Consider the following 25,767-nt stretch of genomic DNA (forward strand, 5'->3'; position numbering starts at 1 on the left):
CACTCAGCAACAAACCCCCACACACGTTGTACACCAATCATCTGGAGTGGATTTATCCCATGGGTAATTGTGACTGTGAGACTGTGTGGCACTCCCAAAACACATTCATCTTGAAAGCAGTAGACAAGCACAGCAACCACACACCAACAACAGTAGAAAGAATTGGCATTTATATAATGCCTTGCATAACCTCAGGATATCCCAAAGTGCTTTAGAGCCAATGAAGTGTTTTTTTGAAGTGTGGTCAGTTATAATGTAGGAAACAATTTTCACACTACAGGATTCCACAAACAGCAATGCGATAATGACCAGATAATCTGTCTTAGTGATGTTGTTTAAGGAATAAATATTTGCCAGGACACTGGGGGACAACTCCCCTGCTCTTTTTCAAATATTGCCATGGGATCTTTTACACCCATCCAAAGGACGGCACCTCCAACAGACTCAGTACAACACAGGGGTATCACCCTAGTTTTGTGCGCTCAAATCTCTGGAGTGGGACTTGAACCCACAACTTTCTGACTCAGAGGCGAGTGTGCTGCCCACGGAGCTGCCACAATTCCTCTCCGCAGAACATGTCTCCAGCCGTTCACCAAAGCTCCCTCACTTCGGTAGCTTTACAAGAGGAATGGCATGTATGTTAGTGTGCCCCGCCCAAAAAAACATTGGAATTACTGAAAATTAAAACGACCATTCACTAGCTTGCACTTCAAATGGAGAGGAGAGAGTAGACTCTAATGGTTCTATTGAACGCATTAGGTCTATTTTCTGATAATCTTCACTCTTTTAAAAATCCCTCAAGGCTGCAACATCAATCCAACATCAGCATTTCCATTATTCATCAAAAACAGTCAACCTGCATCTAAATAACGAATCGCCCTACACCTTAAACCAGTCATCCTTGCTGAATCTGAATACCATCGATCCAATAATCAGGACATCACAAAATTATTCAGTTCTGGAATTGGAGGCAATGGTATGCATTAGGTCAGAGGGATTGCAATGAAATCCTCAGTTGGTTAACTTAACCACCTACCGTTAATGATTTGAGCTGTAAAATGCAAATACTTAATGACCTTGGCATTGCAGGCGCAGCACTCCATCCATTACCAGAGAGATTCTCCATCAATGCGTGTAACTTGCATCATTTTTGCATTACAGAAGCAATTTGCACCTCTAAGTAAACCTACTGTCATCTCAAACCATCATTTTGTAATGCCGCAGAGTTTGAGCTGAGAAAGAGGAGACCAAGCTATTCAGCTTGGCATTCCAAGTTGATTACTTCAGCATCTACGTCGTTGGACTCAATGTGAACATTAGCAGGAAGTGAAAAGGAGTATCCTGGCATGACTGAAAATACAATCCGCACTTAAAACACCGCATGTGTCTCAGTGTCAACAGTAAAACAAGGCATTCCAATTAGTTCTAACCTGTAGCACACTGGGTGGTTAGAGTTTGTTATTTGCACAGCTCAGCCTATTTGTGTAGGATATCGATTGCTTAATACGGTTTTATGTGGGTCAGAGCAACTGAAGAATTTTGAGACACTTTTCTCCCCTCCACTTGGCATCGATGCTTGCTGGGCTACAGTTTCGTGGAGTGTTGGGTCCTTTCCAGTACCTTAACTCAGTACCTCATTCTTTTTGGCATCTATTACTGCCCAACCAATTTGTGCCAACTCTGCGGAGACCAGGGGTCAAAGTCTGGAACTCTCCTGGTCCGTACAGCTCATCCGCTCACTGAGACATTTACGTCGGAGATACAAGACCAATCATTGCAACATTGGTCTGAGTCAAAAGGTTAAGGATTTGAGTCCCACTCCAGGGACCTGAGCACAGAAACCTAGGCAGACACTCCAGTGCAGTGCTGAGGGAGTGCTGCACGTCAGAGGTGCCGTCTTTTGGATGAGACATTAAACCGAGGCCCTGTCTGCCCTCTCAGGTGGATGTAAAAGATCCCATGGCACTATTTCGAAGAAAAGCAAGGGAGCTATCCCTGGTGTACTGGCCAATATTTATCCCTCAATCAATATAACAAGAGAAACAGATTATCTAGTCATTATCACATTGCTATTTGTGGGAGCTTGCTTTGCGCATATTGGCTGCCGCGTTTCCCACATTGCAACAGTGACTACACTTCAATAAGTACTTAACTGGCTGTAAAGCGCTTTGAGACATTCGGTGATCGTGAAAGGCGCTATATAAATGCAAGTCTTTCTTTAACATTGGTTTAGTGCGACACAAAGCAACTGGCACCCATTTCGATCATTTCAACCTTTCCGAAGATTATTAGGAACATAGGGACAGAAGTAGGCCATTTAGCTCCTCAAGCCAGTTCCACCTTACAGATAGCAGTTAACAGAATCATCTTTTCATGAACTGTGACCTCTAGAATCACGTATAGAATAGTTTGGGTGAAAGAAAAAATACTTGCATGTATATATGGCGCTTTGGAACCACAGGACATCCCAAAGTGCTTTACAGCCAATTAAGTACTTTTGAAGTATAGTCACTGTAGGAAACGCGGTGGCGAAATTGCGCACAGCAAGGTCCCACAAACTGCAATGAGATAATGACCGGATAATCTGTTTTTAGTGACTTTGGTTGAGGAATAAATATTTGCCAGGACACCAGGGAGAACTCTCCCTTCGAATAGTGGCCATGGGATCTTTTATGCCCACCCGAGAGGGCAAACGAGGCCTCAGTTTAATGATTCATCCAAAAGACAGCATCTCCAAAATGCAGCACTCCGTCAGCACCGCCACTGGAGCATCAGCCTGGATTTTGTGCTCAAGTCTCTGGAGTAGGACTTAAACTCACAACCTTCTGACTCAGAGACGAGAATGCTACCAACTGACTAAGATTTCACATCAGTTTATTTTCAATATTTGTTACTACAACTGCCCGAACATTGCAGACATCTAATGTTGAACCTGGACAAAACTACACAGCGTTTATTAAAGTCTGTTAAAAGCATGAATTTCACCCAACCAACAAACTGTTCTTAACCCATCTCCCAAGGTAGTTTGGCCCCTTCATGTCCAATATAGCCATGATCAATTTAATCAGCAAAAAATTTTACTGAACAGAAAGTGCAGTTAAGTCTAACACAGGCCCCGTGTTTTTTTTCAATGGAGATGCAGTACACATCTAAGCGGTCAGGAATTCTGCTCGTTTCAACATCAAGTCAGGTTTGGGCGAACTACAGATGGGAACAGCAACTTGTCAGAGGCAGCCCGCCTGTTTCTATACTGCAGTTAATGCTGCAGAAACTACTGCTTTTATCCAATTATGATTAGTGGCTACCGACTTGTGGCTTTCAAGGGAAAAAACAACTGAAATTGCAATCCCCAAAACACTGAGGAAAATCCCGTGTAATAAAACGGAACCGTTCAGTCATTGCTAACCAGTGGGCTTGAGTGTACATTTCTCTTCAACGAGCAACCAGCAGATCTCCCTTCTGCTCCCAGTACATCCCCGGCTTGATTCCCTGACCTCAGCCAGGGCAGTGGTACAGTGCCCAGGGTTTAAGGAAGAGGGGGGTTAAAAAAGGAGTTTCTCAACTCCGGACGGTTAACAATTCCCCCACTCCCCAACCCCTCTCATTGGTGGGGAACACAGCAGTGCAGACACTGAGGGAGGACGGGATTAGGGCTCCGTTGTGATGCCCTCCGTGGCCGAACAGCCCAACCACCAACACCGCCTCGGCTCACACCTTCAGAGCAGCTACTTGGAAAAGGGTGCCTGGAATGAAGGCTGACAACATCTATGGAGCTGTACACCCCACTGAAAGAAAACTGGGGGTGGGGGGAAGAGATGAGGAAGATGGGAGAGCAGGGGTTAAATGAATTGGAATAACTGCAGTAACCCAAATTAAACAGAACTAACCATGACACACTGGGAACTGTACTTATCCAAGTGTGCATCATTGTATCTGAATTCTACAACAGAGGGGTGAACGCTGACAAACAAACGGCTCTTATGTTTGACCCCAGCTCTATTTCAGTCCACAGTCACCGCTTTGAATGTTTACAATCACTCACATGCCTCCCACTGGCACATTATAAAGCCCAGCCGGAGTGGCAGCCCCATTGCACGGCACTGGGGCTGCTCGCTCGCTTCCAGTCTGTCTCCCTTCCCTTCCCTTCCTCTCCCGCCCCCCTGCTCACCTACCCGAGAGCTCGTCCGGCTCCAGTCCGCTGTCGGTGTCGATGCCGGCCAGCACAAAGTAGTCGGCGAAGCGGCAGGATCCCGAGCTGGGGTTGGGGCTGCTCATCTTGGCGGCGGCGGCTGGCGGCTGCTGCTGGGCGCTGAGGCTGCGCTCATTCTCTCGCCGCCTTGCCCATGGCAGCGGCTCCCTCCCGGGAAGGAGAAGCCGGCTCCAGTGCCTCTGTCTCTCTGTTGCTCCCCTAGCCCCCGGGCACTCTCTGCCGCTTGTCCGGGTGGAGTGTGTCCTGTGAGGAGCTGGAGCTGCTCTCTCTCTCTCCTGTCCTGTCTGTTGCTGTAATCTTCTCCCTGTGTGTGTGTCTCAGTGCTGTGTTGCTCTGCTCTCAGCTGTTTCTCTCTCTCTCTCACACACTCTCTCTCCCTCCCTGATCTACAACCCCAGCACTCCACCACACTGACGCACTGCGGGCGCCACTTTCAAACCAGCTCCAACATCCAATCCCTCTGCCTTCTTTTTTAATCTTTGTTATTCATTCCTTTCTTAGAAAAAAGAAAGACCTGCATTTATATAGCGCCTTTCACGACCACCGGTCGTCTCAAAGCGTTTTACAGCCAATGAAGTACTTTTGGAGTGTAGTCACTGGTGTAATGTGGGAAACGCAGCAGCCAATTTGAGCACAGCAAGCTCCCACAAACAGCAATGTGATAATGACCAGATAATCTGTTTTTTGTTACATTGATTGAGGGATAAATATTGGTCTGGACACGGGGATAACTCCCCTGCTCTTCTTCAAAATAGTGCCATGGGATCTTTTATGTCCACCTGAGAGAGCAGACAGCTCCTTTAGAGGATGAGACTGGGGGATTAATAATGGAGAACAGGAAAATGGCAGAGACTTTGAACAAATATCATGGTAGAAGACACTAAAAATATTCCAATAGTAGATAATCAAGGGACTATAGGGAAGGAGGAACTTAATACAATCACTATCATTAAAGAAGTAGTACTTGGCAAAATAATGGGATCAAAGGCGGACAAGTCCCCTGGACCTGATGGTTTACATCCAAGGGTCTTAAAACTTTGGTTACAGAGATAGTGGATGTATTGGCTGTAATCTGGATTCCCTGGATTCTGGGGAGGTCCGAGTGGATTGGAAAACCGCAAATGTAACACCCCATTTAAAAAAGGAGGCAGACAAAAAATAGGAAACTATAGACCGGTTAGCCTAAAGTCTGTCGTTGGAAAAATGCTGGAGTCCATTGTTAAAGAAGCAGTAGCAGAACATTTGGAAAAGCATAATTCAATCAAGCAGAGTCAGCATGGTTTTATGAAAGGGAAATCATGCTTGACAAACTTGCTGGAGTTCTTTGAGGATGTAACGAGCAGGGTAGATAATGGGGAACCAGTGGATGTGGTGTATTTGGATTTCCAGAAGGCATTCGATAAGGTGTCACATAAAGGTTACTGCACAAAATAAAAGTTCACGGGGTTGGGGGTAATATATTAGCATGGATAGAGGATTCGCTAACTAACAGAAAACTGAGAGTCGGGATAAATGGGTCATTTTCTGATTGGCAAACAGTAACTAGTGAAGTATCGCAGGGATCGGTGCTGGGGCCTCAACTATTTACAATCTATATATTAATGACTTGGATGAAGGGACCGAGTGTAATGTAGCAAAGTTTGCTGATGATCCAAGGATGGGTGGGACAGCAAATTGTGAGGAGGACACAAAAAATCTGCAAAGGGATATAGACAGGCTAAGTGAATGTGCAAAAAATTGGCAGATGAAATATAATGTGGGAAAATATGAGGTTATCCACTTCGGCAGAAAAAATAGAAAAGCAAATTATGATTTAAATGGAGAAAAATTGCAAAGTGCTGCAGTACAGAGGGACCTGGGGGTTCTTGTGCATGAAACACAAGAAGTTAGCATGCAGGTACAGCAAGTAATCAGGAAGGTAAATGGAATAAGAACATAAGAACATAAGAAATAGGAACAGGAGTAGGCCATAAGGCCCCTCGAGCCTACTCCGCCATTCAATAAGATCATGGCTGATCTGATCATAAAAACATAGAAACATAGAAAATAGGTGCAGGAGTAGGCCATTCGGCCCTTCGAGCCTGTACCACCATTCAATAAGATCACGGCTGATCATTCACCTCAGTACCACTTTCCTGCTTTCTCTCCATACCCCTTGATCCCTTTAGCCGCAAGGGCCATATCTAACTCCCTCTTGAATATATCCAATGAACTGGCATCAACAACTCTCTGCGGTAGGGAATTTCACAGGTTAACAACTCTGAGTGAAGAAGTTTCTCCTCATCTCAGTCTTAAGTGGCTTACCCCTTATCCTTAGACTATGTCCCCTGGTCTGGACTTCCCCAACATTGGGAACATTCTTTCTGCATCTAACCTGTCCAGTCCCGTCAGAATTTTATATGTTTCAATGAGATCCCCTCTCATCCTTCTAAACTCCAGTGAATACAGGCCCAGTCGATCCAGTCTCTCCTCATATGTCAGTCCTGTCATCCCGGGAATCAGTTTGGTGAACCTTCGCTGCACTCCCTCAATAGCAAGAACGTCCTTCCTCAGATTAGGAGACTAAAACTGAACACAATATTCCAGGTGAGGCCTCACTAAGGCCCTGTACAACTGCAATAAGACCTCCCTGCTCCTATACTCAAATCCCCTAGCTGTGAAGGCCAACATATCATTTGCCTTTTTCACCGTCTGCTGTACCTGCATGTTAACTTTCAATGACTGATGTGCCATGACACCCAGGTCTCATTGCACCTCCCCTTTTCCTAATCTGCCGCCATTCAGATAATATTTTGCCTTCGTGTTTTTGCCACCACAATGGATAACCTCACATTTATCCACATTATCCTGCATCTGCCACGCGTTTGCCCACTCACCTAACCTGTCCAAGTCACCCTGCAGCCTTTTAGTGTCCTCCTCACAGCTCACACCGCCACCCAGCTTAGTGTCATCTGCAAACTTGGAGATATTACACTCAATTCCCTCATCCAAATCATTAATGTATATTGTAAAGAGCTGGGGTCCCAGCACTGAGCCCTGCGGCACTCCACTAGTCACTGCCTGCCATTCTGAAAAGGACCCGTTTATCCCGACTCTCTGCTTCCTGTCTGCCAACCAGTTCTCTATCCACGTCAGTACATTACCCCCAATACCATGTGCTTTAATTTTGCACACCAATTTCTTGTGTGACCTTGTCAAAAGCCTTTTGAAAGTCCAAATGCACCACATCCACTGGTTCTCCCTTGCCCACTCTACCAGTGACATCCTCAAAAAATTCTAGAAGATTTGTCAAGCAGGATTTCCCTTTCATAAATCCATGCTGACTTGGACCGATCCTGTCACTGCTTTCCAAATGTGCTGCTATTTCATCTTTAATAATTGATTCCAACATTTTCCCCACTACTGATGTCAGGCTAACCGGTCTATAATTACCCGTTATCTCTCTCCCTCCTTTCTTAAAAAGTGGTGTTACATTAGCTACCCTCCAGTCCATAGGAACTGATCCAGAGTCGATAGACTGTTGGAAAATGATCACCAATGCATCCACTATTTCTAGGGCTACTTCCTTAAGTACTCTGGGATGCAGACTATCAGGCCCCAGGGATTTATCAGTCTTCAATCCCATCAATTTCCCTAACACAATTTCCCACCTAATAGGGATTTTCTTCAGTTCCTCCTTCACACTAGACCCTCGGTCCCCTAGTATTTCCGGAAGGTTATTCCGGAAGGTCATGGACTCAGGTCCACTTCCCTGCCCACTCCCCATAACCCCTTATCCCCATATCATTTAAGAAACTATCTATTTCTGCCTTAAATTTATTCAATGTCCCAGCTTCCACAGCTCTCTGAGGCAGCGAGCTGTGTTGGCCTTTATTGCAAGGGAGATAGAGTATAAAAGCAGAGAAGTCCTGCTACAACTGTACAGAGTATTGGTAAGGCCACACTTGGAGTACTGTGTACTGTTTTGGTCTCTGTATTTAAGGGAATATATACTTGCATTGGAGGCTGCTCAGAGAAGATTCACTAGGTTGATTCCAGAGATGAGGGGGTTGACTTATGAAGATAGTTTGAGTAGGTTGGGCTAATACTAATTGGAGTTCAGAAGAATGAGAGGAGATCTTATCGAAACATATAAGATAATGAGGGGGCTCGACAGGGTGGATGCAGAGAGGATACTCGTGGGGAAACTAAGACTAGGGGGCATAGTCTCAGAATAAGGGGCCGTCCATTTAAAACTGAGATGAGGAGAAATTTCTTCTCTCAGAGGGTTGTAAATCTATGAAATTCTCTGCCCCAGAGCTGTGGAGGCTGGGTCATTGAATATATTTAAGGCGGAGATAGGCAGATTTTTGAGCGATAATGGAGTAAAGGGTTATGGGTTGCGTGCAGGGAAGTGGAGCTCAGTTCATGATCAGATCTGCCATGATCTTATTGAATGGCGGAGCAGGCTCGAGGGGCCAAATGGCCTACTCCTGCTCCTATGACAGTGCCTCGGTTTAAAGTCACATCCGAAAGACGGCACCTTTGACAGTGCAGCATTCCCTCAGCACTGCACTGGAGTGTCAGCCTAGATTTATGTGCTCAAGTCTGTAGGGTGGGATTTGAACCTACAACCTTCTAGAGGCAAGAGTGCTACCCACATAGCCACAGACACTAAGATGTATTATGTTTCAGCAGTAGCACTCTTACCCAGGGCTGCAGTACTCCTGGAATTGAAGAGTAATCTTCAGGACATTGCTGTGAGAAACCCCTGGAGAAAAATCATAGGAGAGTTTTGTTAGTGGGTTTATTTCTCCACCTGGATGTATTCCTGGGGGGTTTTATTACACGACACCCCGCCTCCTACCACTCTACCCCGCGCACTCCCAGCATTGCTCCCCCGACACGTCCAACCTCATGGTTCTGACGAAAGGTCATCGACCTGAAACGTCAACTCTGTTTCTCTCTCCACAGATGCTGCCTGAGAAACTGAGTATTTCCAGCATTTTCTGTTTTTTGCTTTTGTTATATTTCTCCATTTGCTTTGAACAAATTTGCCTAATAATTATAGCAATATTGGAGTTGTGAATAAAAGCTGTTTGACAGTCAAGAATTTTCCAATTGGCGCGGGAAGGTGAGGCACCGTGAGGTTGGATGTGTTGGGAGAGCAATGGCGGGAGTGGGCGGGGTGGAGCAGTGGGAGACGGGCGTCATGTAATGAAAACCTACAGGTATACATCTAACCAGAATTGGCGACCCTACTCTCACCTCTGAGTCAGAAGGTCATGGATTTAAGCCCCACTCCATTTTGAGCACAAAATCCAGGCTGACACTCCCAGTGCAATACTATCAGAGCCCCCATTGAGATTATCGGGTCATTATCACATTGCTTTTGTGGGAGCTTGCTGTGCGCAAATTGGCTGCAACGTTTCCTACATTACAATCGTGACTACCCTTCAAAAAGTACTTCGCTGGCTGTGAAGCATTTTGCTTGAGGTCGTGAATGGTGCTAAAGAGATGCAAGTTCTTTCTTTTCTGGATCCTCCGCGATCCAAATGACTTCCTGTTAAAAATTGAAAATTGAAAATGCTGGAAATACACAGTAGGTCAGTCAGAGTTGGGTTAGCATGTCAGGTGTTAAGACCGTTCCTCAGAATTGCTGAAGGGTACACGCCCAAAGTGTGATTAACCTGTATTTCCTCTCATTAATATTTCAGATTTCTGCCATTTGCAGTTTTAAAAAATCTCTTACTTTCTGACTCTGAGGTAATGCCCGACAGTGTATTCGCACTGCAACGGCAACTGGCATTTATTTAACGCCTTTAACATAGAAAAAAGTCTCAAAGCAATTCATGGCGATGTAACCAAAATAAAAAGAGCAATCTTAGGCAGAGACAGTTAGATATTAGGATGGATCAGAGAGATGGGTCTGAAGAGAACGTCTTGAAGGAAGTGGAGAGGCGGAGGAGTTTATGGAGGGAATGACAGAGGCATGGGAGGGAGGGGGGGAAGCACATGCATCCAAAATTGGAGGAATAGCGAGTTCAAAAGTTGCTATCGGGCTGCTGGAGGTACAGAGATAGGGAGGGACAAGACCATGAAAGGATTTAAACATCAGAAGTTTAGCACTGCTGTGCAGTAATTTCACCTTTACATGGATGCTAAACGATTGTAGAGTAAATCAGTTGTAAAGACCCATACTGACTCCAGTGAGTCAGTCCTACTTTGCTTTTCTCTGTAGTCAGGTCTGGTCATGTTTTAGCTCTAGACTCAGAATGTATGTCAGCCGTGTCTCAGTGCTCATGCTCACCTCTGAGTCACAACGTCATGGGTTCAAGTCCCACTCCAGGGACTTGAGCACACGTTCTAAGCTGACACTCCCAGTGCAGTACTGAGGGAGTGCCGAACTGTTGGAGGTGCCGTCTTTCAGGTGAGATGTTAAACCAAGGCCCCATCTGCTCTCAGGTAAAAGATCTCATGCCACTATTCAAAGGCAAGAAGGGGAGTTCTCCCTGGCGTCCTGGCCAATAAATTATCCCTCAACCAACATCACTAAACCAGATTATTTGGGCATTATCACATTGCTGTTTGTGGGACTTTGTGCAACTATTCAGAACATTCTTAAACATGATCAGCAATATACTGGATACAGGAGGTATAGCATATTGGAGCACCTTATGTAATAAGAAGAACTTGCATTTGTATATCACCTTTCCCAACCTCAGGACATTCCAAAATGCTTCACATCTAATGAAATACTTGTGAAGTGCAAGCACTGTTGTAATGTAGGCCAACACAGCAGCCAATTAATGATCAGTTAATCTGTTTTTGGTGGAGTTGGTTGCGAGGTAAATGCTGGCCTGGATAGTTGGGGAATTGCCCCATTCTTCAATTTGTGGCACGACATCTTTTACTTCCGCCTGAACAGACAGATGGGGCTTGGTTTAATATTTTATCTGAAAGGTGGCACCTCCGACAGTGCAGCACTCCCTCAGTACTGCAATGAAGTGTCAGCTTAGATTTGCGCAATTCCATGGAGTAGGGCTAGAACCCACTACTTTATAACTTAAAGGCGAGAGAGCTACCACTGAACCAAGCTGACAATACTACGTTGTGGGGGATTGATTCTGGGCCATTGATTCCTCTCTCCAACCCCCAACACTGATTGCAACCAGCCTTTGTTGGGAATTGTCAAACACTCCCCTGCTGAGAGGAAGGGAAAAATTCACAGACAGGCATTTGCAAATGGCTCTCCCTTTGGGAACTAGGCCCTAATCCATCAACTATCTCAATGGGGATGGTGAGGTGGGTGGTTTAGGGAAACCTACATTGGGAAAAGAGAAAATAGCTTAGAATTAAAATGGGAATCTTACTCATATGCAATGTAGCAATGTCCCTTGAACGAGGATGACTTGCTTCCACAAGTTCACAGATGTTTCAATGAAAGACCTGATATTTCAGTCCTGAACTCCAATTGAAGGGGTGGAAGATGCCTGTGCGTGGATTGTTTTAATGTGTGGTGACCGTTGCACACCAGCCACCACATGGGCTTGACAGAGCTAGGCCTTTACCCAGTGGCAAGGGTTAACCAAGACGACTGGAGACCAGCTCTGCTGCACGGACCTAGTGCGCACACATATCGCAGTGTGGGCTGGCCCTGGGCCCTCGGCTCTCATGGGCCCTGCACCCTCATTCACTGCACCTCCGTCACAGTCTCTCGCCGCTCCTCCGCCACAAACATTCGCCACACCTCCGCCACGATTCCAGCCCTGATAACATTCTGGTGAATCTGCACTGCTTCCCTCTCCGAGGGCAATATATCCTCCCTGAGGGGCGGTGTCCAGAACTGAACCCAGTTACTCCAGACAGGGTCTGACTGAGGCTCTGTGCAGCTGAAGCATCACTTCCCCCCCCCTTGTATTCCAGCCTTCTTTGATTTACAACCCGAGAGGAGGCTGGTGGGGCCTCGGTCTATTGTAATGTGTGAGGGGTCTTATTCAGTTACAATTCCCACTGAAGCCCCCGTGGACTAAGACCAAGACTGCCTCCGGACTCCCTTGTGCCGAGTCTGACATGGACCTTGAGTGGGCAGGCCCCTCCTTCCTCACGCTGTATGTGACGACACCGCGTGTGATCACCGTTATGTTCTTGATCAAGATTTCTAATGCATTCACGAACATGAGGACAACCTCACTACAGACCAGAGAAACAGGCTCAAGGGACTGAATGCCAAACAACATCAACTTGCATTTATATAGCACCTTTAATGTAGTAAAACGTCCCAAGGCGCTTCAAAGGCGCGAAACCAAACAAAAACTTGACATCGAGCCACACAAGGAGACACCAGGACAGGCGACCAAAAGCTTGGTCAAAGAGGTGGGTCCCAAGCAACATCCTAAAGGAGGACATAGAGACGGAGAGGCCCAGGGAGGGAATTCCAGAGACCAGGGCCCAGGCAGCTGAAGGCACGGCCACCAATGGCAGAGCGATGGAAATCGGGGATGCTCAAGAGGCCAGAATGGTCAGAGCGCAGGGGGTTATAGGGCTGGAGGAGGCCACAGAGACAGGGAGGGGGTGAGGCCATGGAGGGACCCGAAAACAAGGATGAGAACTTTAAAACCGAGGCGTTGCCGGACAGGGAGCCAATGTAGGTATTCTGATTCGATATTGCAAGTTGCCAGGACAACGGTTCTCTGCTCCCTGCCTCCCCCCCCCCACCTGCACTCCCACCACCATCTTGATCTCTGTGAACATGAGTCACAGCTTGACATAACTGGCTAGAGGGAGATATTTTATAGATACTGGCTGATTACACATTCAGCTGATACAGATTGAAAGTAGGTCAGTCAGACTACACCAGAGACTTCTCAATACCCACCACAACATTCCCATTGTGCTTCACCATTGTGTCAAAAAATCGTAGAAAATTACAACACAGAAGGAGGCCATTCGACCCATCGTGTCCATGCTGGTCGAAAAAGAGCTACCCAGCCTAATCCCACCTTCCAGCTCTAGGTCCGTGCACATCCAAGAACCTTTTAAATGTGATGAGGGTTTCTGCCTCTACCACTCCTTCAGGCAGTGAGTCCCAGATTCCCACCAACCTCTGGGTGAAGAAATTCTTCCTCATCTCCCCTCTAATCCTTCTATCAACTACTTTAAATCTATGTCCCCTGGTTATTGACCCCTCTGCTAAGGGAAATTGGTCCTTCCTATCCACTCTATCTAGGCCCCTCATAATTTTATACACTTCAATTAGATCTCCCCTCAGCCTCCTCTGTTCCAAGGAAAACAAACCCAGCCTATCCAATCTTTCCTCATAGCTAAAGTTTTTCCGTCCTGGCAACGTCCTTGTAAATCTTCTCTGCACCCTTTCTAGTGCAATCACATCCTTCCTGTAATGTGGTGACCAGAACTGCATGCAGTACTCCAGCTGTGGCCTAACTAGTGTTGTATACAGTTCTGGCATAACTTCCCTACTCTTGTATTCTATGCCACGGCTAATAAAGGAAAGCATTCTGTATGCCTCTTTAACTACCTTATCGACCTGTCCTGCTACCTTTAAGGATCTATGGACATGCACTCCAAGGTCCCTCTGTTCCTCCACACCTCTCAGTATCCTCCCATTTATTGTGTATTCCCTTGCCTTATTGCCCCTCCCCAAATGCATTATCTCACACTTTTCCGGATTGAATTCCATTTGCCACTTTTCTGCCCAACAGACCAGTTCATCGATATCTTCCTGCAGTCTAAAGCTTTCCTCCTCACTCTCAACTACACGGCCAATTTTTGTGTCATCTGCAACTGTCTTACACTTTCCATACAACATTAAACATCATTGGATGACCCTCCATCCCAAGGACTACTAGGTTAAGAACACTGCTAGTACAGAGCAGAGTATGTTAGCTGGGGTGCTATACAATCGGCCTCAGCACTCCTGGGTTAGGGAGTGGGGGGAATAGAGATCCATTGCTGATCACCGGCAAATGACCAATGCTGGAAAGTGCACATGGGATCAGATTAAACTGTGATGCCCACAAGGGTAGATTAGCTTACCATCACTTTCCTGGTCTCACTTGAAGAATGGCCACCTGGCCAAGGTACAGAAGGCCTGACAGAGCCATGCAATCATATACCAGCAAGTGTCAGCATCTTTAGGGGTGGAAGGAGAGGTAGACCCAGCTTTAGGCATCCATGGTCTGAGACAGTGGGAGCCCTCCTTGCAAAGGGTTTCCCAGCCTGCCTGTGAATGCTGTCTCTGGAGACTTGATGTGTTTGATTGCTGTTGTTACTGAGAACAGTTTGAATTCTATACAGTTTCTAAAGCAAAAGAGATCTGCTGGAAAAGGGAAACCTTAATGAATATTCATATCAGCCGTGGCTCAGTTGGTAGCACTCTCACCTCTGAGTCAGAAGGTCGTGGGCTCATGTCCATACTCCAGAACATTGTGCACAAAATCTGGGTTGACACTCCAATGCAGTGCTGAGGGAGTGCTGCACTGTTGGAGGTGCCGTCTTTCGGATAAAACATTAAACTGAGACCCATCTGCCGTTTCAGGTGGAGGTAAAAGATTCCATGGCACTATTTGAAGAAGAGCAACCAATCCCTCAACCAACATCACTAAAATCAGATTATCTGGTCATTATTACATTGCTGCTTCTGGGACCTTGCTGTGTGAAAATTGGCTGCCATGTTTCCTATATTATAATAGAGACTGCACTTCAAAAGTACTTCATTGGCTGTAAAGTGCTTTGGGGCATTCTGAAGTCATGAAAGGCACTATATAAATAGGAGCAGGAGTGTAAGATCATGGCTAATCTTCTACCTCAACTCCACTTTCCTGCACCATCCCCATATCGCTTGATTCCCTTAATATCCAAAAATCTATCGATCTCTGTCTTGAGTATACTCAATGACTGAGCCTCCACAGTCCTCTGGGATAGAGAATTTCAAAGATTCTCCAACCTCTCAGTAAAGAAATTTCTCCTTATCACAGTCCTAAATAGCCAACCCCTTATTCTGAGAATTTTGTATGTTTCAATGAGTTCTGCTCTCATTCTTCTAAACTCTAGGGAATATAGGCCGAGTCTACTCAATCTCTCCTCATAGGACAATCCCCCCAAATCAAGAATCAGTCTGGTGAACCTTCGTTGCACTCCCTCTATAGCAAGTATATCCTTCCTTAGCTAAGGAGACCAAAATTGTACACAATACTCCAGGTGTGGTCTCACCAGGGCCCTATATTAGTGTAGCCTTCGGCCGCCTGAGGAAAACAGTGTTTGAAGATCAGCCCCTCAAAACTGCCACCAAGCTCATGGTCTACAGGGCTGTAGTAATACCTGCCCTCCTATATGGCTCAGAAACATGGACCATGTACAGCAGACATCTCAAGTCGCTGGAGAAATACCACCAATGATGTCTCTGCAAGATCCTACAAATCCCCTGGGAGGACAGATGCACCAACATTAGCGTCCTCGACCAAGCCAACATCCCCAGCATCGAAGCACTGACCACACTTGGTCAGCTCCGCTGGGCAGGCCACATAGTCCACATGCCAGACACGAGACTCCCAAAGTAAGCGCTCCACTCAGAACTCCTTCACGGCAAACGAGCCAAAGGTGGGCAACGGAAACGTTACAAGGACACCCTCAAAGCCTCCCTGATAAAGTGCAACATCCCCACTGACACCTGGGAGATCCTGGCCAAAGGACGCCCTAAGTGGAGGAAGCGCATCTGGGAGGACGCTGAGCACCTCGAGTCTTGTTGCCGAAAGCGTGCAGAAATCAAGCGCAGGCAGCAGAAACAGCGTGCGGCAAACCAGTCCCACCCACCCCTTCCCTCAACGACTATCTGCCCTACCTGTGACAGAGACTGTGGTTCTCGTATTGGACTGTTCAGCCACCTAAAAACACATGTTAAGAGTGGAAGCAAATCTTCCTCGATTCCGAGGGACTGCTTATGATGATATTATTGCAGTAAGATATCTTAACTCTTGTAATCAAATTCTCTTGTCGCAAAGGCCAACATAATATTTGCTTTCTTAATTGCTTGCTGTACCTGCATGTTAACTGTAGTGTCTCTGCACCTTGTTACAAACTCACACAAGGCATGTATATATCAGACACGGTCACTCTGTGACCTTCACTTTATTCCCAGGACCAAAGAGTGCTGACCCTGGGTGGGACCTCCCCTTTTATATCTGGAAACCCAGGTGAGGAGTGTCTCCCGCAAGCTCACCCACTGTGGTCAGGGTGTGCATTTCAAGGGTACAGGTACAGTGTGCATGAGTTACAGTTACATAACTAGTGTCATTGCCAGATGCTGAAATACATGACATCACTTCCCCCCTTGAGTCTTTTTGTTTCAGAGGTTAAGTCTGTCAGGTGGTCGACGCTCTCTCGTGGAGCGCCGCAGTTGTGGCTCTGGTGGCTGAGCCTCAGCACGCATCTCTGTCACTTGAGGTGATTCCGGCCTGTCCGGGCTGGCCGCAGGGACTGTACATGCTGAGGGCTGTCTTTGTTGCTCGTACGCTGGCAGTGGTGTGGGTGCTATCACATCATGCTCTTCTTCCGGTTCCTCCGTGTCTATGCGGAACCTTTTCTTTACTTGGTCCAAGTGTTTGCGGCATATCTGCCCATTGCTTAGTCTGACCACCATGACCCTATTTCCTTCTTTGCCAATTACGGTGCCCTCAAGCCATTTGGATCCCAAAGCATGGTTAAGAACAAATACCGGGTCATCTATTTCTATACACCTCCCCCTTCAGCTCGATCATAGAGCTCGGTTTGGGACTGGCGCTTGCCCTCAACAATTTCTGCTAGGTCTGGGTGAATGAGGGACATCCGTGTCTTGAGCGTGCGTTTCATGAGGAGTTCCGCTGGCGGGACTCCCGTGAGCGAGTGCGGGCGGGACCTGTAGGCCAGCAGGAGGCGCGATAGGCGGTACTGAAGGGAGGGTCCTTTGATGCGTAGCATGCCCTGCTTTATGACTTGGACCGCCCATTCCGCCTGGCCATTGGAAGCCGGCTTGAACGGCGCTGTCCGGACGTGTTTGATCCCATTGCCCGACATAAAATCCTGGAATTCATGGCTGGTAAAACATGGGCCATTGTCGCTGACCAGGATGTCCGGCAAGCCGTGAGTCGCGAAAACCGTACGCAGACTCTCCACTGTGATGGATGTCGTGCACGAGTTCAATATGATGCACTCGATCCACTTCGAGTATGCATCGACTACGATCAGGAACATTTCCCCCATAAACGGGCCCGCATAGTCTACGTGAATACGTGACCATGGCCTGGTGGACCAGGGCCACGGGCTGAGTGGAGCCTCCCTGGGGGCATTGCCCAGTTGGGCACACGTCGTGCACCTGCGAACCCAGTGTTACAGGTCTGAGTCAATCCCCGGCCACCATACATGTGACCGGGCAATGGCCTTCATTAACACGATGCCAGGGTGCTCGCTGTGGAGTTCCCTGATGAACGCTTCCCTTCCTTTCTGGGGCATGACTACCCGGCTGCCCCATAACAGACAGTCGGCTTGGACGGAGAGTTCATCCATCCGTCTCTGAATCGGCCTGACTTCCTCGCCCAATTCCCAGTCAGGACACATTTCTTTATCATGGATAGGAGGGGGTCCCTGTTGGTCCAGAGTTTGATCTGTCGGGCTGTGATGGGGGAGCCCGCAGTGTCAAAAGCCTCAACGGCCATGACCATGTCCGCGCTTTGCTCCGACGCCCCTTCGGTGGTGGCCAGTGGGAGCCTGCTGAGTGCGTTAGCACAATTTTCGGTGCCTAGCCGGTGCCGTATGGTGTAGTCATACGCAGCCATCGTGAGGGCCCATCGCTGTTTGCGAGCTGATGCATTAGCGTTGACAGCCTTGCTGTCGGACAACAGGGATGTTAACAGCTTGTGTCCGTCTCTAGCTCGAACTGTCTACCGAAAAGGTACTGGTGCATCTTTTTCACACCGTACACACACGCGAGTGCCTCCTTCTCGACCATGCCATATCCACACTCTGCCTGGGAGAGCGACCTGGAGGCGTAAGCCACCGGTTGGAGTCAGCCGTCATCGTTACCCTGCTGCAATACACACCCAACCCCATAGGATGACGCATCGCATGTTAAAACCAGTTTTTTACAGGGGTCATACAAAGTCAACAGTTTGTTGGAACACAGCAGGTTCCTCGCCTTATTGAAAGCCAGTTCTTGACAATCCCCCCAAAACCATTCACAACCTTTATGGAGGAGCATGTGTAACGGCTCCAATAATGTGCATAAGTTTGACAGAAAGTTCCCAAAATAGTTCAAAAGTCCCAGGAATAATCGCAACTCCGATGTGTTGCCGGGCCTGAGCGCCTGGCGAATCGCCTCAGTTTTTGATTCAGTGGGCTGGATCCCGTCTGTGGCAACCCTCCTGCCCAAAAACTCGACCTCTGGGGCCAAAAACACACACTTGGCCTTTTTCAGCCGCAAGCCTACCCGATCCAATCGGCGTAGAACCTCCTCCAGGTTGTGGAGGTGTTCTTCGGTGTCTCGACCCGTTATAAGGATGTCGTCTTGGATTACGACCGTTCCAGGGATGGACTTGAGCAAGCTTTCCATGTTTCGCTGAAAGATAGCCGCTGCCGAACTAATGCCAAACGGGCACCTGTTGTAGACAAATAAACCTTTGTGCGTCGTGATGGTGGTCAGAAGCTTGGAATCTTCCGCCAGTTCCTGAGTCATCTAGGCCGAAGTGAGGTCCAGCTTCGTGAACAGCTTTCCACTTGCCAGCGTGGCAAAGAGGTCCTCCGCTCTCGGAAGCGGGTATTGGTCTTACAGCAACACTTGGTTGATGGTGGCTTTGTAGTCGCCACAAATCCTAACCGAACCATTTGCTTTGAGGACGGGAATGATGGGACTTGCCCAGTCGCTGAATTCAACGGCCGAAATTATGCCCTCTCTGAGCAGCCTGTCCAGTTCACTTTCAATTTTCTCACGCATCACGTACGACACCGCTCTGGCTTTGTGGTGCACTGATCTGACGTCTGGAGTGATGCGTATCACTACTTTAGTGCCCTTGAACATTCCGACACCGGGTTGAAAGAGTGACTCGAATTTTTGCAATACCTGCGAGCATGAACTTCGCTCCACGGATGAAATGGCGTGCACATCCCCCCATTTCCAATTCATCTCAGCTAGCCAACTCCTCCCCAAGAGCGCGGGGCCATTTCCCGGAACAATCCAGAGTGGCAGCTGGTTCTGTAATCCATTATGCGTTACCACCAAGTTTGCACTGCCCAGCACTGGGATGATCTCTTTGGTGTACGTACATAGCTGCATCTCAATGCGTTCCAGTTTGGGCCTGCTAGCTCTGTGTGGCCCAAATTATTCGGCACTCATGAGTGACTGGCTAGCTCCCGTATCCAGCTTCATGTGTACCGGGATGCCATTCAGTAAGACTTTCATCATCATGGGTGGCGTTTTAGTGTATGAGCTGTGGACGTCAGCCACATGAACTCTCTGAACTTCAGCATCCATGGTTGTTCCCCAGGCCTCATCCTGCATTACAGACCCCTCGTCTGGTTCCTCTGTCTCGCAGAGCATTGCTACTGCCTTTTTGCACATCCTGGCCAAGTGTCCACTGACATTACAAATCTTACAGGTATAAAGCTGGAACCTGCAGCTTTTGGCAGTGTGTCTACCCCCACACCTCCAGCATGAGCTGAGAGTGCTGTTAACAAAAGGACTATTCCCAGGCATTCCTCTCTGATAGCCTGTTTGGCTGTTTCTAAGCACCCTGATGGAGGATGTTAATGGTCCTATCACGGGATGCAGTGTTCCTCTTGATGCCGTGAATTGCCGATCCCCTTTCCATTGTTCCTGTTGCGGGCCCACTCTGGAGCTTGTTGCTGTCTGGGTGGTTTCGAATTGCCCTTGCCTGCCTGCCTGGGCGGTGTTGAATTGCCCTTGCCTGCTTGCGGGGTTCTGTATCACTTTTACAACATTAACTCCCTGGTTCATCGCAATGTTAAAACCAGGGCTGCGTGCGTAAATTAGCTTGGTCTCCTCTTCCCCTGCCATAAAGATCTGAGCTATCAACGCTGCCCCTTCTAAAGTCAGGTCCTTGGTCTTTATGAGCTTCCTGAAAATGCCGGCATGATTAATGCCCTTGATGAAAAAGTCACTTCATATCTACCCCCTGCAGGCATCGGAGAACTTACAGAGACTGGCCAAACGCCGCAGTTCCGCCACAAAGTCCGAGACGTTTTGACCCTCCCGATGCCGGTGAGAGTAGAACCGGTGCCGGGCCATGTGTACGCTACTTGCCAGCTTGAGATGCTCACTGATCAGCTGGCTGAGCTCTTCGAAGGATTTGTCCGCTGGCTTTTGGGGTGCGAGCAGGTCAGCACATATGTCTGTGGACCACAGCTGGTCAGTAGATGCGCCCTCCGCTTGTCAGCCGCTGTCTCTTCCAGCCAGTCCTTTGTGACAAAGCTCTGCTGGAGTCTTTCCACAAAGTCGTCCCAGTCCTCACCCACACAGTAGCGTTCCTCTGTGCCACCGGTGGCCATCCTCGTGGTTCGGTGATTCCCGTTTCTCGTCGCCAGATGTAGTGTAGTTACAAACTCACACGAGGCATGTATATATCAGACACGGTCACTCTGTGACTTTCACTTTATTCGCAGGACCAAGGAGTGCTGACCCTGGGTGGGACCTCCCCTTTTATACCTGGAAACCCAGGTGAGGAGTGTCTCCCGCAAGCTCACCCCCTGTGGTCAGGGTGTGCATTTCAAGGGTACAGGTACAGTGTGCATGAGTTACAGTTACATAACTATTGTCATTGCAAGATGCTGAAATACATGACATTAACTTTCAGTGATTTGCATACAAGGACACCCAGGTCCCTCTGAACACCCATTTCCCAATCTCTCACCATTTAAAAAATACTGTTTTTCTATTTTTCCTACCAAAGTGGATAACTTCACATTTCTCCATTTGCCATGTTCTTGCCCATTCTCTTAGCCTGTCTATATCCCTCTGAAGCTTATTTGCATCCTCCTCACTACTTACATTCCCACTTAGCTTTGTATCATCAGCAAACTTGGATATATTACGTTTGGTTCCCTCATCCAAATCATTGATATAGATTGTGAAAAGCTGAGGCCCAAGCACCAATCCTTGCTGTTACGGCAGACTTGGGTCGGGCAATCAGGAGCGATTTATTCAAGCCAACGGTGCTTTTCTTGTTGAGTTCAGGAGTATCCATTTCTTGGTAACGGTGTCATAAAAACAGAAAATGCTGGAAATACTCAGCAGGTCAGGCAGCATCTGCGGAGAGAGAAACAGAGTAAACCTTTTTAGTCATCGACCTTAAATGTTAACTCTGTTTCTCTCTCCACAGCTGCTGTCTGACCTGCTGAGTATTTCCAGCATTTTCTGTTTTCATTTCAGATTTCTAGCATCCACCGTATTTTGCTGTTGTCCTGGTAACTGTGTCTTCAATCCAGGATCGGATGCGTACCAGAAGGACTGACATTGGAAACACAGTGCAGCGGGAGCCCCTTCAGATGTGTGTGTGTGTGTGTCAGCACAGATCAGAGGGGCTAGGACTAGCTGCGAGAGTGTGAGATATCAGACGTGCCACGCCCACACATGTGAGAGAGCAGAGCAAATGGGCCAGAACTAGGTTTGTGTGTGAGAAAGACCAAAGCTGTTACGAGGTGTGAGAGAGAACGAGGATTTTACACCACAGCAAATGGTTTTGGAGAGTGGCCTAAGAGCATTGATCTCAAAAGTTAGTTGGTATTTCTCTGAGGGTGGGTGGGGAATGGTGGTTGCACACATGCTCTGCAGACCTGACACATTGGCCACTACACCGACCTAACATAAGAACATAATAATTAGGAGCAGGAGTTGGCCATTTGGCCTCTTGAGCCTGCCCCGCCATTCAATGAGATCATGGCTGATCTTCTACCTCAACTCCACTTTCCTGCCTTATCCCCATATCCCTTGATTCCCTTAATATCCAAAAATCTATCTATCTCTGTCTTGAATATACTCAAAGACTGATCCTCCACAGCCCTCTGGGGTAGAGAATGCCAAAGATTCACCACCCTCTGAGTGAAGAAGTTTCTCCTCATCTCAGTCCTAAATGGCCAACCCCTTATTCTGAGACTGTGACCCCTGGTTCTAGACTCCCCACTAGAGGGAAACATCCTCCCTGCATCTACTCTGTCAAGCCCTGTAAGAATTTTGTATGTTTTCAATTATATGTTTGTATGTTAACTGCACCATTAACAGATGACGTCATCGCTCACCAGACGTCTCAGGAGTTCTTCGGTTATGTTAAGTCACTGGTGGCTGAGGGAGGGCAGAGCTGCACAGGCCAAAGATCAATATAAAAGCCACTCGAGTCAGAGATCAAAGGTTTCAGGACCAGCTGTGAGAGAGGTGGAGGTCAGAGAGGCAAGGGCCAGCACTGAGAGAGAGAGCAGAACAGGAAACTATGGACCAGATGTCAGACATAGATATGGATGAGAAAGGCTATTGAGCCCATCTTAGTTCATCCAATCAGAAAGACACTGTAGCTCCTCTCAGAATCTCTGGGCATCCCAAAGTGCTTTACAGGCAATGAAGTACACAACTGTCCCCCCGTCCCACCCCCTACTGCTTCAACCGATTGGCTATTAAATGATTCCAGGGTTTTCACCTCCACTACTCTATCTGGAACTCTGTTCCTTGTGGTGAACCTCTTTGGTAGCCGTGGCCCAGTGGGCAGCACTCTCACCTGGGTCAGAAGGTTGTGGGTTCACGTCCCACTCCAGAGACTGAAGCACATAATCCAGGTTGGCACTCCAGTGCAGTGCTGAGGGACTGCTGCACTGTCGGAGGTGCTGTCTTTTGGATGAGACGTTAAATCGAAGTCCTGTCTGCTCTCTCAGGTGAATGCAAAAATCCCATGGTACTATTTTGAAGAACAGCAGGGGAGTTATCCCCGGTGTCCTGGCCAATATTTATCCCTCAAATAACATCACTTATTATCTGGTCATTATCACATTGCTGTTTGTGGGACCTTGCTGTGTACAGATTGGCTGCTGCGTTTCCTACATTACAACAGTGACTGCACTCCAAAAGTACTTTGGCTGTAAAGCCTGAGGTTGTGAAAGGCGCTACATTAATGCAAGTTCTTTCTTCCTGTGTGTGAGGAACGTGCTGCTTCAGTCTTAAGTTTTCCTTCTGCAGTATTAATTTGGACCCATAACCCCTTCTCCTATACTCGAAACTTAATATTTCCCTTCACGATCTTATATACAGTACTCTACCTCCATAAGATCACCTCTCAGATTCCTCTGTTCCAGGCTGAAAAGTTCAGTTTCTCCAGTCCTGCCTTATAATTCAGACTCTTGACACTAGGAATCACTCTGCTACCTGTGAAAAAACATTATATGGACTTTCAAAGGGCTTTTGACAAGGACCCACACAAGAGATTAGTGTGCAAAATTAAGGCACATGGTATTGGAGGTAATGTATTGATGTGGATAGAGAACTGGTTGGCCGACAGGAAGCAAAGAGTGGGAATAAACGGGTCCTTTTCAGAATGGCAGGCAGTGGGGTACTGCAAGGTTCAGTGCTGGGACCCCAGCTATTTACAATATATATTAATGATTTAGACGAAGGAATTGAATGTAATATCTCCAAGTTTGCAGATGACACTAAGCTGGGTGGCAGTGTGAGCTGTGAGGAGGATGCGAAGAGGCTGCAGGGTGACTTGGACAGGTTAGGTGAGTGGGCAAATGCATGGCAGATGCAGTATAATGTAGATAAATGTGAGGTTATCCACTTTGGTGGCAAAAACAGGAAGGCAGAATATTATCTGAATGGTGATAGATTAGTAAAAGAGGAGGTGCAACGAGACCTGGGTGTCATGATACATCAGGCATTGAAAGTAGGCATGCAGGTACAGCAGGCAGTAAAGAAAGCAAATGGCATGTTGGCATTCATAGCGAGAGGATTGAGTATAGGAGCAGGGAGGTCTTACTGCAGTTGTACAGGGCCTTGGTGAGGCCACACCTTAAATATTGTGTACAGTTTTGGTTTCCTAATCTGAGGAAGGACATTCTTGCTATTAAGGGAGTGCAGCGAAGGTTCACCAGACTGATTCCCGGGATGGCAGGACTGACATATGAAGAAAGACTGGATCGACTAGGCTTATATTCACTGGAATTTTAAAGAATGAGAGGGGATCTCATAGAAGCATGTAAAATTCTGATGGGATTTGACAGGTTAGATGCAGGAAGAATATTCCCGATGTTGGGGAAGTCCAGAACCAGGGGTCACAGTCTAAGGATATGGAGTAAGCCATATAGGACAGAGATGAGGAGAAACTTTTTCACCCAGAGAATTGTGAACCTGTGGAATTCTCTACCACAGAAAGTTGTTGAGTCCAGTTCGTTGGAAACATTCAAAAGGGAGTTAGATGTGACCCTCACAGCGTGAATCTGGCGCCCAGAAGAGACAAGGGCCCGGGGGCAGCACGGGCCAGCCCACACTGCGATATGTGTGCGTGCTTGGTCTGTGCAGCAGAGCTGATCTCCAGTTAGTCTTGGGTAATCCTTGCCACTGGACCAAGACCTAGCTCTGTCACACCCGTGTGGTGGCTGGTGTGCAACGGTCAGCACACGTTAAAAAAATCCACGCACAGGCATCTTCCACCCTTCACGATGCAGTTCGGGATTTGGAATATTAGGTCCTTCATTGAAACACCTGTGAACTCATCCCTTTTTGGTGTGGAAGCAAGTCATCCTCCATACGAGGGACTGCCTATAATGATGATGATTACAGCTAAAGGGATCAGGGGGTATGGAGAGAAGGCAGGAGTGGGGTACTGAAGTTGCATGATCAGCCATGATCATATTGAATGGTGGTGCAGGCTCGAAGGGCTGAATGGTCTGCCCCTGCACCTATTTTCTATGTTTCTATACTCCGTTCCTATTTCCCAGAGAGACACTCATTGACTCTCCATTGATTTGCACTTTTAAAAACGACACTTTTGGTCACAGTGAACAATGCCAATCAGCAATTGCAGATTTTGTAAAGGATGAGGTAGCTTATTGGAGAAAGCAATTTGAGAGTGATCGACAACAACAACAAATTGTATTTCTATAGCGCCTTTACCGTAGTAAAATGTCCCTCAGGAGTGTTACAAGACAAAAGTTTGATACTGAGCCACATAAGAAGAAATTAGTGCAGATGACCAAAAGCTTGGTCAAAGAGGTAGGTTTTAAGGAGCGTCTTAAAGGAGGAAAGAGAGAGCGAGAGGTTCAGGGAGGGAGTTCCAGAGCTTAGGTCCTAGGCAGCTGAAGGCACGGCCACCAATGGTTGAACGATTATAATCAGGGATGCTCAAGAGGGCAGAATTTGAGGAGCGTAGATATCTCGGGGGGTTGTGGGGCTGGAGGAGATTACAGAGATAGGGATGAGAATTTTGAAGTCGAGGCGTTGCTTAACCGGGAGCCAATGTAGGTCAGCGAGCACAGGGATGATGGGTAAACGGGACTTGGTGCGAGTTAGGACACGGGCAGCTGAGTTTTGGATG

The 25,767-nt window shown here is 47.5% G+C and overlaps 1 protein-coding gene across 3 annotated transcripts in view; it reads right to left on the bottom strand.

Moving 5' to 3' along the window:
• Positions 1 to 4,553, bottom strand: part of LOC139280883 (DENN domain-containing protein 5B) — a 340,537-nt gene extending 335,984 nt beyond the window's left edge. For all 3 annotated transcript variants that reach the window (XM_070900669.1, XM_070900668.1, XM_070900670.1), the window contains exon 1: positions 4,173 to 4,553. In XM_070900669.1, the coding sequence (XP_070756770.1) occupies positions 4,173 to 4,275 (103 nt within the window). In that variant the 5' untranslated portion in view covers positions 4,276 to 4,553. The remainder of the gene's footprint in view (positions 1 to 4,172) is intronic.
• Between the last annotated feature and the right edge of the window lie 21,214 nt (positions 4,554 to 25,767).

The sequence above is a fragment of the Pristiophorus japonicus genome, chromosome 15 (genome assembly GCF_044704955.1).
Source record: "Pristiophorus japonicus isolate sPriJap1 chromosome 15, sPriJap1.hap1, whole genome shotgun sequence".
NCBI classification, from domain to species: Eukaryota; Metazoa; Chordata; class Chondrichthyes; family Pristiophoridae; genus Pristiophorus; species Pristiophorus japonicus.